This window comes from Clytia hemisphaerica, unplaced genomic scaffold (genome assembly GCF_902728285.1).
Source record: "Clytia hemisphaerica strain Z4C2 unplaced genomic scaffold, Clytia hemisphaerica genome assembly, whole genome shotgun sequence".
Taxonomy (NCBI): Eukaryota; Metazoa; Cnidaria; class Hydrozoa; order Leptothecata; family Clytiidae; genus Clytia; species Clytia hemisphaerica.
This window is the reverse complement of record NW_027104594.1, coordinates 3,079,095-3,094,520: the sequence shown is the minus strand read 5'-3', so window position 1 is coordinate 3,094,520 and position 15,426 is coordinate 3,079,095. Positions and strand designations below refer to the sequence as shown.

Here is a 15,426-nt window from a genome sequence, read left to right as displayed (position 1 = left end):
ACCGACCTCTCAAATGTGTTCATAGTTCAAAGATGGAGACCCAAATCAAGAAACACTTTGTTCAATTCTTTATTACATCAATCAATCAAGGCCCATACATATTCATCGCATCTTCTTTCAAACGTTCGAAATTGATCTCAGGAGCAAACTCCTCCAGAAACGTATACCCTTCCTTACTCCCCTCCGCCCAATTCTTCAATAACGTCTTGCCGACAGGTTTATCATAATTTTGCCACGGTGACGTCACAGTTTCGAATGATGACGTCATCATTTTATCATCAATATCATTGTAGCTCGGTGGTAAGTTCAATGAGGAACGTGTAACAAAACTATTAGTTGTTTTTAATTTTGTCAATTTTTCCCAAACTTCATTGGAATTGAAGCTTTCTTTTTTAGCTGACTCAGCATTATTTGCACTACTCTGATGTTCTGCAGAAGGCTTATCAAAAAGATCTTGACTGCCGTCATATGTAAAATTATTGGCATCAGTAAGGTTATTCGCGTTTGACCCATATCCAGTATAATCATCTCTCGTTAAGCCTTGTTTATTTTCAATGTGGGTATCATCGTGGTTTGGATTCTCCGAATCTATAATAATGCTTTCTTCTGATTGGTTACCAGCTAAATCTAGGATTTCACTTTCGTTTTGCTTCATTTGTTCTTCAACATCCATGACATCATAATAAGAAAATAATTTCCCGTCATCCTTTTCGGTCGTTTTATTGTTTAATAAATTCCACGTGGCTTCTAGCCATGCACTACATCTTTTCTCCTCGTGGTTCGTGAGACGTTTGGGACTTTCCCTTTCATATGGATGCCCACATGAAAACTTCTGATAAAACAAGTCACATGGCTGTGTCTCTTCTATCATACAGACCTCGTTTCCAGGGCATTCGCAAATAATAAACCCTATACACGGTTGGTTTGAGCAGCGATCGAATATGTTTTGGTAACTTAGTTTCCAATCGTCCATTTGATATAGCCATTCGTCAGCAGATGAAAACTAGAAATAGAACTGCAAACAATCAAATCTAGGGACACTATAAAGTTACTATTAGATTCCGACTAAGACATCTTTCTTATGTTTTTGTAGTCTATACTAAAGATTACGGCTTTTTCATTGCACGACGACTTTGTTTTTTTGGCGATGTCTGTCGCGGCGAGTTACCTACAGTAATTTTTCTAATCTAACGCGTGATAATAAACATGGACTAATTTTAGACGCTACGCATGAAAAATTAGAGAAGGATTAATTGCAAAATTTAAGCATTCTATGTATGCGTTAATAGTTGGAGAGAAATAAATTTCCATGGCTTATTTAGAGATCTAGCTAACCAAACTTCTATTTAAATCTGAACTTCTACTGAAAGGTCACTATCTATGTTCATTCATTTTGACAAGTATTATATCATTCTTCTTTTTCAAAAAAATTGCTCCCAGTCTAACTTTTGTCCAAGGCTTATCTAGGCGCAATAATTAGAAGAAAAATGAATGAATTATTTCAAATTTCTGCCACACGTTAATAATTGGAGTGCAATTAATTACGATTTTTACCAAAAAACAAGGCAAACGTTGAATCAGAAGAATCACGGCATCTCACAATATTACCGCTTACCTTAGATAAGTGTCCGTCAAGTTGAGAGGGTGTCCGAATTTTGATGGAAGCGTCATTTCTCGATGAAATAGGGACGTGTTCGATTGTTCCTTGACGTAACGTGATAGCCATTAGTTCACTCTTCTTGTAACTCCCTAAAAGGTGTAAAGACACGAATCTTAAAAACACAGATTACCTACATTACACTATTGCCACTATTGTGGTAAGCTTCTGGCGGGAAATTACTTCGGCGGATGGTTAGGCTGTTGGCATCCACTAACGGATTCGCTCCTTATAGAGGATGCTTAATAAGCGATATTTCCTTTGTCCAGAGATTTACCGCCTTTAGCCGTATATCGGATAAAAGGTATTTTTAACCTACAGTAATTACCTATAACAATCCAAAAGCTCCCTTAACAATCAAGCGCGCCTACAAACATAACATTACGTAACGTTCGAATTTTCAATGAAGCACCAAACACGCTTCTACTATAATGGCGTATGGTTAGGCTGTTGGCATCCACTAACGGAATCATGCTTCTTAAAGAGGATGATCAATAAGCGATAATTCCTTTGTCCAGAGATTTACCGCCTTTAGCCGTATATCGGATAAAAGGTATTTTCAGCCTACAGTAATTACCTATGACAATCCAAAAGCTCCCTTAACAAACAAGCGCACCAAGTTGACAAAAAAGTGGCTATACCACAGCACTTATCCGAATATTTGCGATTTTAACGTAGTCTATTGTTAAAGGAACTTTTGGATTGTTATAGGTACTGTACTACGAGGGCTAACAAACATAACATTACGTAACGTTCGAATTTTCTATGAAGCACCAAACTCGCTTCAACTATAATGGGGTATGGTTAGGCTGTTCTTAATTCTTCTAAATTTCCCAGCGTAAAAGTTTTACCGTTTAGTTAGTACACTTAACTTTCTAACTTACGTTAAAATATTTACTGAAAATCAGAAATATTGTAGGCAATTTACGAGCTCTAGGCCTTAGAATATTGTTCCTAATTTGTTCTTAGTTTTTGGCTAAATTAGCATCATGCTCTAATTAAGATTGTTCTTACAATAACAGTATTTTAAGGCTAAAAAACAACTGCTGAAAACGGTGACATTATGGATCTACAATGATGGACTTTAATGTTTGAGAAAAACACTTGAAAATGCAGGAAAAACAATGAAATGCCCCCCCCCCCAGTGACAAGGTTTAGTGCAAACGGTCTTCCCACTGACTTTTCCACTGCCCTTCAACATTACCACTGGTGGGGAGGGGAGGTGAATCTTATATTCTACTCTTGTCTCACAGTTTTCGTCCATGATTGTACACAACTAAACGCAAACAGAACTACAAACGTTTCTCAATGAAATAGTAACCGAATGAAAATAACCTACCAATAACGAAAAGACAGCTTTCAGGCGACTCTCTATTCAGTCGCGTTTGTATGAACTGCGGAGGAGTGTCCATAAAATGGTTGATCTTCATCACAGGTGTTTTTCGATATCGTTCGTCGCAAATCAATAGAGCTTGATCAGTCGTGATAGCGTACTGGTGGTACGGTTTAAGAGGATTCCAATTGAGAACAGGACTGAGTTGTTCTGTTCTTTGCAAGTATTCTGAAGGTAGTTCAAGGTAAGTATGTGAGATGGTTGATTTCTCCTACAAAAGAACAGGCACGAAGCAGTAAGACAACATGGGGACTTCGTAATTTTTCAGTTTTTCATGTCTTAAAAATGACACTCCCTTCTCACAGACCTGGTGGGAACCCGTCCCACTGAAAAGGTTGGCCAAAATATCGTCCCCAGTGGAAAATTATACTCCAGTTTTTGTCCCCGCTGCAAATAATCAAATAAACAAATCATCACTGCAAAATATTGCGGTATTCTTTCCACCTCCTACTGAATTTTCTGACTGTTAAAAACAATGGAATTCAAATGTCCAACCATTAAAAAAATATATCGGAATATTAATTCCCATCGAGTTTCAGTCTGTTATTTTTACCGTCCCACTAGAAGAAAATTTTTTATTTTTATAGCATTCCTTTTTGATCTTCCTTTTTAGGAGAAAATGACCTTGGAGTGTTTGTAAATTTACCCTGAAATCGTGCATTTCGACACCAGACTTCCAGGACTGTATAAATGTTGACACAGAACTTCCATAGAGGAGGCTTTTCCAATGATTGTTATTGGTTGTTACGAGTTCACCACCATCTTTGGTATGGTTGTTCGGTATCGATTGCTGTATCTTCCCGGCTATAAATAATTAGGATCACAAGTAAATAAACGCCCCCTGTTTGTTGATTTTTTTCAACCCCGCAGGCCTTATCGGGACCCTCCCCCGTTTATTAATTTTTGAAAATATTTTCAGCCGTCAAAAGAAGAGTCCCTTATTGGCTCTAATATGCAGGTCCTTTTGAAGATTTTTCCAACCCCCCCGTTTATCATGCACCTGAGAGTACAGTAACCTCTCGCTTATTCAAACTTCTATTATTCGAATCTTTCAGAAACCCCTGTAAAATGCTTCTATAATTCGCATCTCTCTGTAACTCGAGCTTTAGAGCAAATAGGACCCGTTCGAGCTCGAATTAGCAAAACTCAACTGTATTTTCTTCATTTTACAAAAATGTTATCCTAAAATCCCCCAACAAAATTGTATCAACAATAACAAATTATGCTGCATGAGCTAAAAAAGAAAAAACTCCTCCTAAAAGCTCATGGAAGTGAAAAATACTTAGAGTTAGCAATGAACTTTTATTGCAATTAGGAAAAAAATCTGGGTATAAATAAGGTATAATATTGGGGAAACTAAAATAGGGGGTATATAACTTATTTAGTTTTTTGAGGTAGTGAAAAACATCGTGTGAAAATTTCCCGTGAAGTGTTTCCGACATGGGTCCCGGTTAAGTATTTGAAGTGAGGGGGTAAAGATTTTTAGCGACGTAGAAAAATTTCCCTTTTGGACCTTCTAACAACATAAAATGCTATTTAATTGGATAAAAACAGGTTTTTGATTTAGTCTGCAAAAAGTAAGGGGGAATGGCCCACCCTGTTGATGGGGCAATGCCCAATAAGGTATCTCCTATATCATATAAGATCCCAATTTACTTTTCAAAGAGACAATTGAACAGGATTGTTGCGTGGCAACCACCAAATCGTTAGGATGAGACGGATTGATAGCAAAAGCATGAATTTGTTGGTCAAAAGTGAAATGTTTCTTCTTCTCCAAACGATAACTGTTGTCTTCGAAAATCTAAATGAATAACAAGAGAACAAGTTCAATAAATCTGCTCTCAGATAGTTACCTTAAGGGAACTAATTTTCGCGATCGAAAAAAAGCGAAAAATTTGAATTTCGCGGGAATTAATTTTTGCGGTTTTGCCCTATTTTTGACAAATTTCTTCCATCTTCCTAGGGACTTTTCGAGTTTTTGTATGAAAATTTGTAGTTCGCGGGTGCTGATTAATTCCCGCGAAAATTAGTTCCCTTAAAGGTATCCAAACTTAGCAATCTTAAAGATGATACAGTATGCGTTTTGGAATAAACCCAATTGTATGTTCGAAGCAGTAATTGATTTAGCGAATGTGCGGCTATTAATAGTGAGGTTTTTTAGGAACAAGGCAAAAAAGAAAACCAGAAAAAAAACTTTATACATTGTTTAACTCGAACCTCTATATCTATTCTATAATTTGAATGTCTCCATAACTCGAACAAAATTTAGGGCCCCTTCAGTTAACAATGCCTTACAAACCTTACTCGAAATTTCCTTAACTCGAACAAATTTGTATCCCCCGTGCGTGTTCGAGTTATGGAGACTCCACTGTAACTATTTTCAAACAATTTTTTTCCGAAAAATGATATCTTTGTGCTAAACTGAAAAGGTATGTTTTGAGCATTAAAATCTCTCCGGCGGTCGAGGGGTTAACAAAAGTCACTTACTAAGGAATAATACGCCACGGTATAACAAGTTCGTGCAAAGAGCGTATCACCATGACATTGTAACTCAAAAATTCTCGAATGAACATCCTCAGTGGCAAACACTCTGGTATCTATCAAACCATCATCCAAAAATACCAATTTCACTAAAATAACTTCGTTGCAATAAGGACCGGATGAAAAAATCACTAAATTATCTTTCCAACGGGTAATACAGTTTCTAATGTTTAAATAATCTTCGCTTAGGTAATCTTGCAGACAAGATTCATCGATGTAAGAGTGCAATAATGGTATTGGAATATCACTGTAAACATCTTCGACTTTGTCATAGACTATCGAATCATTATAGGATGGTATGAGTCTATGCGTTGATGGTTCCTTGGTATATTTGTCGAAGGACCATTTAACCGAGTCCCAAGCTAACGAATCAAGGCCTCGTTTTAAACCACATGATTGTTGAAGCATGATATGTTCTTTGTACCATTCGTATTGGTGTAGGACACGTGGTGTTGTTTTGATTTGATTGTGTCTGGTCAGGTTTTTTTTGGTGATCGATTCTGTTGGTGAAATGTATGGTTGTGTCGGGATTGTGAGTGGAATGGAAGGGGTTTGGAAATGAAGGTGTCTTTGTTGCTCGTCCCCAACCTTCCGTGTCTTGAATACTGGGAAAAAAATATATATTTATATAGAGTATCTAATATAGAAGTGTATAGTGCTTTGACACAAACGTTCAAATAGAAAGCGCAGTTTGACGACAAGTCAAGAAAGGAGTTCTTTTGGTTTTTGGGTGCCTACAAAAAATAGCTTCTCAACGACATTTCCCCCTATATCAAAACATATCAGAGGGGATGCGTGCAGCCTAGAAGACCTCTGGATCATCATACCTTTTTGCGCGTTGTAGTTGACATGAAACTGGTCATCGCATCCGATGTCAATTGGAAAGAATTGTTGTTTGCTGCCACCTGCCACTGGTAACGCATAAAAATTCGTGTCTACTATGTGTTCGTTCTCTGCCATTTTTCAATCCTCTCATTTATTGTGTTTAGTTCTAATACTGTAAAAGAAAAGATACAAGAATGCATTATTCAATTCAACTCTGAAAGGAATCTCGCGGAAAGGAGGGTTGTTGTTCTTTCGACAGCTAAAATATTTTAAACAATTTATGAGCGGGGTAGTTTACTAGGCACCTCAGATTAACTTGGCTTGGACAGAGACGATTTGGTCGGTTTTAGCACTTTTTTAAAAGCAGTTATATCAGCGTCCTAACCAAACCCAACTAAACCGGAAATTTGTAAAAAAAATTCTCCAAAATGTCCTAACTGAAATCACTAAGAGCTACCGAAAAAAATGTTGAACTTAAAAAAAATTAAATGAAAATTTGGTAAAAATAAAAAAACCGTTCCAAAAAAAATTGAGAAATGAGGATTCTAAATTCTTGCATCCAAGCCTTCAATAGTGAAAGGCATACTTTACCGCTTAGCCTATTACATACCTATGTAATATCAATACAAGTAAATCAACTGTCAGCTTCTCATCTTATCAATCCGAATTCTTTGGCTTCCAGATTCAATAACTATATTTCTTGCAAGTTATAGTTTTCATCGTCAAAAGGGTATATACGCTTTTTTTTTTATAAGAATAGTGTACTTTGGTTGAGGGTGAGCATTATTCTTATTTTTCTATTGTTCTAAACAATAGGCCTATTGTTTTAAACCCGAAATCTCACCCTGATATTCTTATAGAAGTTATTCTTATAAAAGAAAAAGCGTGTATAACGTACAATAGACCAGCGAAAATGTATATCAGTTTTCGCTTTTGTAACAAATAATGCATCGGAGACTATTTCTGCTTTCACCACAGATATCTCATATAAAACACTCTTTCTTTAGCCACTACATTTAAAGCAAAATAATAATGCGCCATCTTTGCCTTTTGTAGTTAGACCACAGTTCGGTACCGGCAATTTTGATCAATATGAAGAAACAACTGACATGGCGAGAAAATGGTTGATCAAATTGCCGGCACCGAACTGTGATCTTCTTTTAAAGAGGGTACATTATTGTGCTTCAGCAGGAAAGAGTAGCTCTATCTAGCGTTTTACCCGAGATACCTGTGGCTTTCATTCAATTACAACCAAAAACAATTAAAACCATAAAACCATTCAAGTAAATGATATAACCACCATGTAAACAAACCGATGGCTATTTCCGGATCAGTAAGTTGTTTTAAATAGAAGTCAACTATCACGCCAATGCACCAGGCAGTCAAGACGAGATTCGTCTGAAAAATCGACAGAATTTCCAGCTCAATGATTTATTTTCTACTCGGCCGATCTTTTCAAAATCATACCCGAAGTTAAGCATTTCTCCACTCGCCAGTATCCATCCGTTAAGAACATAACATAACCACCAAATCGTGTACTTGATTCAAAGCTACGTGTGATGTGATTGGATAAGAATGTGAAGCCACGATGATACCAAATTGGAATTTCATTATCACCACACCAATACGGTTATGCTTGGTCACACACGATACACAATTATTTTGTAAATGTCGAATCACAAATTTAACATCATCTTTTTCACCGATATTGAGGTATAATCCTCTTTGCAATAATGATGCTCTGGAACTTTCATCATGAACATGATCAAATACTTCTTGAAATTTCGTAAATTCTGATTGGTCCATTTTCGATAATCCTCCATATTGATAGACTAGTTCCAAGTCAAGAGAAAAGAGTAAGAAACCGTCTATGAAACCATTTTTAAGGAGGTTTTGATGAATAAATTCTTGCCAATTCTTGTTTTCATCCATTTTCACCAATATAATTATATGTATATTTCTTTAATACTTTTTTTTCATATAATCCTGAAAAATAAAAGGAAATATGAATGAATGGATAATAAAGTAAAATTTTGCAAAACAAATTCTAGGAGAAATCAGAAACAACCCATTGGACGGTTAATCTAACCTTAGGAAAAAGCAAATAAACGTGAACCGTTACTTTTTGGGCGAAATCACGGTCTTTCAACAATTCAAGACGAAAAGTGAAGCTTGTCCATTTTTCTTGTATATACGACACTATCTGCCCTTGAATGAATGAAAGAACGAATGAATGAATGAATGAATGAATGAATGAATGAATGAATGAATGAATGAATGAATGAATGAATGAATGAATGAATGAATGAATGAATGAATGAATGAATGAATGAATGAATGAATGAATGAATGAATGAATGAATGAATGAATGAATGAATGAATGAATGAATGAATGAATGAATGAATGAATGAATGAATGAATGAATGAATGAAGGCATGAATGAATGATGAATGAATAATGAATGAATGAATGAATGAATGAATGAATGATGAATGAATGAATGAATGAATGAATGAATGAATGACTGACTGAATGAATGCAAATGAATGAATGAATGAATGAATGAATGAATGAATGAATGAATGAATGAATGAATGAATGAATGCACGAATGAATGAATTGAAATCCTTCACATATAGCAAACAGAAAGTATAACAATGTAGGTGGTATTCTATTTGACAGTAATATCGAAAAATTATAATATCATAATAATAAAAAGATAATTAAGAGACCTAATAGTTTGAAGAAAATTTTAAACAAATTTGTTTTACGGGAAAATTAAAAAAAAAACTACTAAAATTGATATTCGGCAAAAAAATATTTTCCTCTGTTTATATTGATGATTATTTTTAAGAAAAGCTAAATTAAAGGACATTGTTTAATGTACCTCCTATCATTTGCTCACACATTATTTTTAAACAGAAGAAAGAACGACTTTCTCCCCCACCTCTCTTCTAGGCTGCGCGAGCATCAATTTTGGGAAATTCTTTTGTTTATTCTGCATCGTCAGCATAAACGGAGCGCTTCCTTTCTACATCTTCAAAAAGAGTGGGGAATCAAACAATTCACCCTTCAAAATTCGGTACAAGTCCTTGCAAGACAACATAGAAAAGTTAGAATTTGTGGAATGAAGAGATTTAAAAAATCGCAGCTGGAGCATAGATTTATAAAGCCCGATGTCGGGCTAGATATCGCGCTCTAAACCATGGCAGGTAAAAAAAATTGAATGCCGAAAAAAATATTGTTGCTATTGTTTTCGAAAGCCTGCGAACCTGCGAAGCGCTGAAATTCTATTGTAATGTCACGTGACCTAGGTAGGATGTCCTATCTAACCACGGCACACTGTTCAGCAAAAGTACGCCATCTTTATAAATCTATGTGCTGGAGGTGCTCAGCCTGCTTCTAACGATGACCTTTCCATCAGTTTCATTTCATCTCTTTTTTGAGTACTGACATTTTCATTATTCTTATAATTTTGTGATGAATTAAAAATACAGAAGAATTGTTGAAACATCGCTAAATAATAAATATTTTTCATTGCATAAATCAAGTTCATATATTTTTTATGGGCTTGTAAAAAGGCCATAAGGGATGTTTAATTTGGATATACTAAAACCATTATACTAAGACCAAAACAATTGACTTTCAAGCCCGAAGGACTAGACTGGAAACTCGTGGATGGAAAGTGAAGCCATAGAACGTCTGCGCGTGGTTTTTACACAAACGCCAGATTGAAAGTAAAATCTATCGCTAGATTTCAAAGAATGCAGTCCTCAAAAACAAAGGAACCGCTAGATACAATCCATCATCATAATTGCGGCTCGTTCTAGGCGCGTTCTAGATGGGAAATAAGTGGCTTCACTTTTTCTTGCCTGGGAAAGGTCAGGCATTTTACCCTAGCCCTTCGGGCTTTAAACTCAATAACCAAAACTACCTAAATAAGACTGGAAAATGTTTCTAAAAATACCAAAGGATTTGAAAAAAAAACCGTCGTCTTCCAAGACAAATTAAATTGATTAATTACTTTCGATAAAAAATGACGTCATAATATAAGAAGAATTTAAACTAAAGAAATCAAAAAATAAAATTGAAAATTGAAAAATAATTTAATTTGTAAATTCCCTCCGAAAGCACTAAAACTTTAGCATCACACATTTACCTTTGGGAATAACTTTTCCATTTTAAGTTTTTTTGCAAAAACTGAACAACGAAATACAAATATCTTTTGGGTAATAGTGAAATCTTATTATAATCAAGGGTCGATTTATTATTCCCAGGAAGTATTATCTCCAAAAACAGGTTGACGCTCTCTAATTCGAGCTTCAAGGGGAATTGGATTTTCATCGATAAGGGAGCTTATCGAATAAGGGAGCGTTGTTTATGAGAGTTTCTTGTTGACGGGGACTTTACATTTCATCGATTAAGGGAGCCTATCGAATAGCAGAACGTCGAATTAGAGAGCATATATTTTCGTACACAGTCAGTATTCGGTGAGGCTTGTATAAAAAATTAACTACCTAGAAAATTGGAAAAGCATTAATCTAAGCTAAAAGAGCATTCAAAAAGTACTTTCGTTCGCTTGAAGGGAGGAGTGAGAGAGAGAGTTGCACGGGATCACAACGGGGGGTTAAGATTCTTATAAACGAATAAAAGAGTCTAAATATAGTAAACATTTTCCACCCAATACGTCACTTAAACAATTGAAAAAGTGACGTATTGGGTGAAAATTTTTGAAAATTCTTGGAAGACTCTCCAGTGTTGCATATCATGAATCGAGGAAAATATGTAGAACGTAGTTTTTGAATTTTGCTCTTAATTCATGATATTCATGACGTAATGTTTTATACGCAAGCAAACAAAAATTGCCCAGGCGTTGCGGCAAACACCCAGTCTTCTTATGGATATTTCCGTATAAACATTATGTCATGAATATCACAAATGAAGCTTCAATGTATCAAATAGCTTCCACGCAAACATAATGCGAGCTCGGCAATGTCAATTTCAATTTCTCTACCTCACCATTTTCATTTGTCTTGATTAACCAAGCATTTAAATGTTGTATTTCAAAAAGCCCAATGGAGGTCATCAAGTCCAGAATGACCGACATTGATGAGTTAGGAGGAACGGAGAGTGTTTGTTTGCGTCGGCCGGACCATAGGATTTGACAAAGGGAGTTTGGTTCCGTTGTTATGCCACTGTCAGAACTAAAATTAGAACAATGATTAAGTTAAAGGGATTGAATACACTCCGCCCAAGAAAAAAACATATTTTAAGATCCAAGACATCAAAAAAGGATAAATTCACTATTAATACCGAGTTTATGTATGTGTATTTTTCTGTGACGGAGACGGTAAGGTTCTAATTTTACTTGAATCTGACCAGCTGAGGACAAAGGTAAATCAGCACTTTTACCGTCCTCGATATTGCAGGTAAAAACTGCGGGTTATTCCAAATCGCTTCAGTCACTTTACCATCCTCAACAGTGCAAATACATAAACTCTTATATTATTACGGGGTGACTGCCTTTAATTGGTTAAACGATGAATTGTAGCCGTCTGATTGGCTCATTTTCTTACAACTGTTCATTTGCGTCCATTGCTTCTAGCTCTATCTTGACATCTTGTGACGTCATATTGCAACACGTGATCGTCACCGGGATCTTGCAAAGGCTTTTGGGAAATATAAAAAAAGAAGATTATGACTATGTAAATTTTGAAAATGGAAAAGTAATTTTAAATTAAAGATTATAGAGGGCTTTTTTAATGAACGTATTTGGGCGGGGTCTTGTAAAACTCTGGAAATCGAATCATTCAGTCTTTGTTGCTACCTTTTAGTCATTTTTTATTATCATATCATATCAAATCCATTTAAAAATAAAACATCACACATTTTTCTTTAACGATATTTCGACCACCTTACGTGTCTTTTTCAAGACACGTAAAGTGGTCGAAATATCGTTAAAGAAAAATGTGTTATGTTTTATTTTGATTTGGTTGCACATCACAAAGCTTTTTATGTTTCACTCAAATCCATTTAAAATATATACCCAAAAAAAACCAAGTTGCAAAATAACGAAGAAAACTATTTTTTACGATATTATTTTATTCTCTTTCAGAACTGAAGGTACTTCGTGGCGACCCCCCTACCGTAGAGGGCTGGAGTCATGGTTTCGACCTTTACAGAGCGCTTTGGGAAACCTGAAAAGTCTGAAAACCACACCCTTAAGGGCCGCACCTACGGTAGGTCCCTTACCTTGAGTGAACCCCCTCCCCCGGGCTGGAGTCATGGTTACTTACCTCGATTGTGAAAAATCGTGTGTGTATAGTGCGTTGTAGTGGTAGGAGAGGTTGATACCATCCACTGGTGACAATATAAGTGAATTTGATACTTGTTTGATTCTAGTTGATGGGTCTTGCTTGGCGACCAACTCTTTCTCTGTATTGTTGATTAGTAGCTGTGTATGAAAGGTAAAATATGTAGCGTCAAATAGCAATGATGATAATGGATTTTAATAAGTATTTCTTCAGTTTTTTAAAGTGCTCGATACATAAGTAAAGCAATGTCAGTCAGGAAGAAAAGACACTTTTTTTATTCTGCTACTGGCAGTTTGGCAAAAAAAGTGTCTTTTCTTCCTGACTGACTAATGAATTTTAATGAAATCTTTTTAAAACGGATGAATATTTCAAATAATTCTTCCAGGTTGGATGCCTCAAGACGATTCTTAACCATACTTTATTCGTGTAAATTTTCACCAGATTAACGATCACGAGCAATAAAACGCGAAATAAAAAATGTCTTAAAATTTCGCATGGATTATTTGTGGATTTAATTTAACGAGTCAGCATGCTAATGCGATTTCGCGGGGTTAATTTTCACGAAAAATGGTAAAAATTCACGAAAAACACGAAACTAAAGCTCGCGAAAATTAATCCGATTAAAGTAGTGTAACTAAGCGGATTCCCTGAAGGGTGGTAGCAAGAATGACATGTAGTGAACAGACTTAAGAATTGACTAAGCTTGATTTCAAACCCAGCTTTATAAATATATATCAAGCGATATAATTAAGAAGTTGGAATGAGTATTTTTGACCTCTCCAAAATGAGTATAAACTACTAAATATTAACACACGCTAACCTGTTGTTTTATCCAATGAGAGATGGGTTGCGTACAGACGACGTAAGATTGGCCACGTATCACGTTACGTGAAAACGATTCGTCGATGTAAAACGTCTATTAAGGTGATGTAAAGGGAAATTAAATTCGATTCTCTGTAACTCGAATCTCTCTACAACTTCCACCTTTATGTTCGAGTTATGGAGAGTCGTCCTCAAAGCAAAGTTTCTCTTGAACTTTAGACAACAAATTAGGCCAGGTTTTAAGTCTTCTACTTTATTCCAAATTGTTAATTATGCCTTGCGAAGTCTTTTTTCATAGGAATCTTTAACTAGTTACCAGGAAAAAAAGTTTGACTCTTTAAGTAACTCGTTTTCTGAAGGCACTTTGAATATAACCAAGAATTTTGACACACTGTAAGAATGGTGAAGAAAGCTAAATAGCATTTCAAATGATGTAATAAAATAGCCAGAAAATTAATTTTTAGCTTTTTTAAAGTTTGCTTTTAAAGAAATAAAGCGAAAAGCTTATGCTGAAAAATATTTGTCGAAATGTTTTTTAATCATAATTTCAATTGATCTATACTTGACTTGAAAGATTTTTATAAGGTAGAATTGATTGTCAGAGGACTACTTATTTGACAGTATACTATCATTAGTCAAACGTCGAAGTTAACAAACCTCCCAATGTAAAATCATTGCAAACGAGTTGTCGATGGCGTCCTTGTTATAAGATGATTGTAAAAACAAGTCCATCGCTTGATCAGACATCTCCACATCCTATGAAACAAAAGAAAAGTAAGTAAGTCTGCGACCGCAGTCGCAGGCGACCCGAAGGCTCCTCTTCCGATAGCCCGAAGGGAGGAGAGGGCGCCAGTCTTTCTCCCTGGATTGCTCCACTTACTCTTGATCCTTCTCTTAATTGCTGAGCATCAAGTAGATAGGTATTAAGTACGATTTTGGAAGTCTTTGGTGTGACCCGGCTTGGGGTTGAACCCAGAACCTAGCGCACCGTAGCCGGATGCTCTACCACCGCACTTTTCGGTCACAAAAGAAAAAGGGAGTAACAACAGTGGCAAAAGCAACGTTTCTTGTCTGAAATAAAAAATATCTTTACAAAAATATCACTAGGCAAGTTCTTAACGGCCTTGAAATTTGCACGATCTGAAATTAACACGAATTTTTCTGCTTTTTTCAAGGAAACAGCGGCTGGTTTTTTATTTAGGGGTTTTTTATTAAAACGAAACTTTTCAATTCGTGTTAATAAAATGATTCGCAATATTCGTGTCATAAGGTAGATTTTACAAAGCAGTAGCACATAATCTTGAAACTTTGGTGGATTATGCAAGATTTTCATCGTAACACCTGAACATGATCTGAAACCCATAAAACCAGTTATCGTAGGATGGCAATACTTTTTGCACGACTAAGTTTAAGCTTAAGGTACTTACTTTACTGATGGTGGCAGATTAATTCTCTGGTTTAAATAAAAAGCTTTTAGGGAGCGAGGTTTAGAAAAACAATAATGCAATGTTTACCTGGTCATCCAAATTTATTTGTGAGACCACAATCTGATCATTGTCTAAAAAGAAAAGGAAGAGTTTTTAAGACTTTTGATGGACATTGAGCCATCCCATTTTATATCCATACAGGGGGGTGGATGAACATTTTCAGAGAGTAATCCGAGAAAAATTTCCAGGGGGTAAAAAGTCATTCTAAAATTTCCAGGGGTTTTAAAGACTAATTTTAATTCGTGATTATGAAAATAATCTTTCCAAGGGTACTTTTGCAAACTTCGCCGTTTTATCCACGCATTTTCAATAATTTTTTTTGACTTGAAAAGGTTCGTCCACCCCCTGTTGGTTTTTTGATGGAACAGCCAATTGCCAACTGTTG

The 15,426-nt window shown here is 35.7% G+C and overlaps 2 protein-coding genes across 2 annotated transcripts; both read right to left on the bottom strand.

Annotated features, from left to right (window-relative positions):
* Positions 1-14: 14 nt before the first annotated feature.
* LOC136823971 (uncharacterized) lies at positions 15-6,625 on the bottom strand. The gene is made up of 7 exons (XM_067080126.1): positions 6,419-6,625; positions 5,538-6,196; positions 4,707-4,851; positions 3,697-3,854; positions 2,997-3,261; positions 1,616-1,749; positions 15-1,003 (listed from the first exon to the last, which is right to left on the bottom strand). The coding sequence occupies exons 1-7, from the start codon at positions 6,549-6,551 to the stop codon at positions 86-88; spliced, it is 2,412 nt and encodes an 803-aa protein (XP_066936227.1). The 5' UTR covers positions 6,552-6,625; the 3' UTR covers positions 15-85.
* Positions 6,626-11,189: 4,564 nt separating this feature from the next.
* On the bottom strand, positions 11,190-15,108 carry LOC136823830 (uncharacterized). Its single transcript, XM_067079998.1, has 6 exons — positions 15,069-15,108; positions 14,212-14,310; positions 13,553-13,648; positions 12,715-12,872; positions 11,995-12,087; positions 11,190-11,622 (listed from the first exon to the last, which is right to left on the bottom strand). Exons 2-6 carry the CDS (start codon positions 14,299-14,301, stop codon positions 11,373-11,375), a joined length of 687 nt encoding a protein of 228 aa, XP_066936099.1. The 5' UTR covers positions 14,302-14,310; positions 15,069-15,108; the 3' UTR covers positions 11,190-11,372.
* Positions 15,109-15,426: the final 318 nt, after the last annotated feature.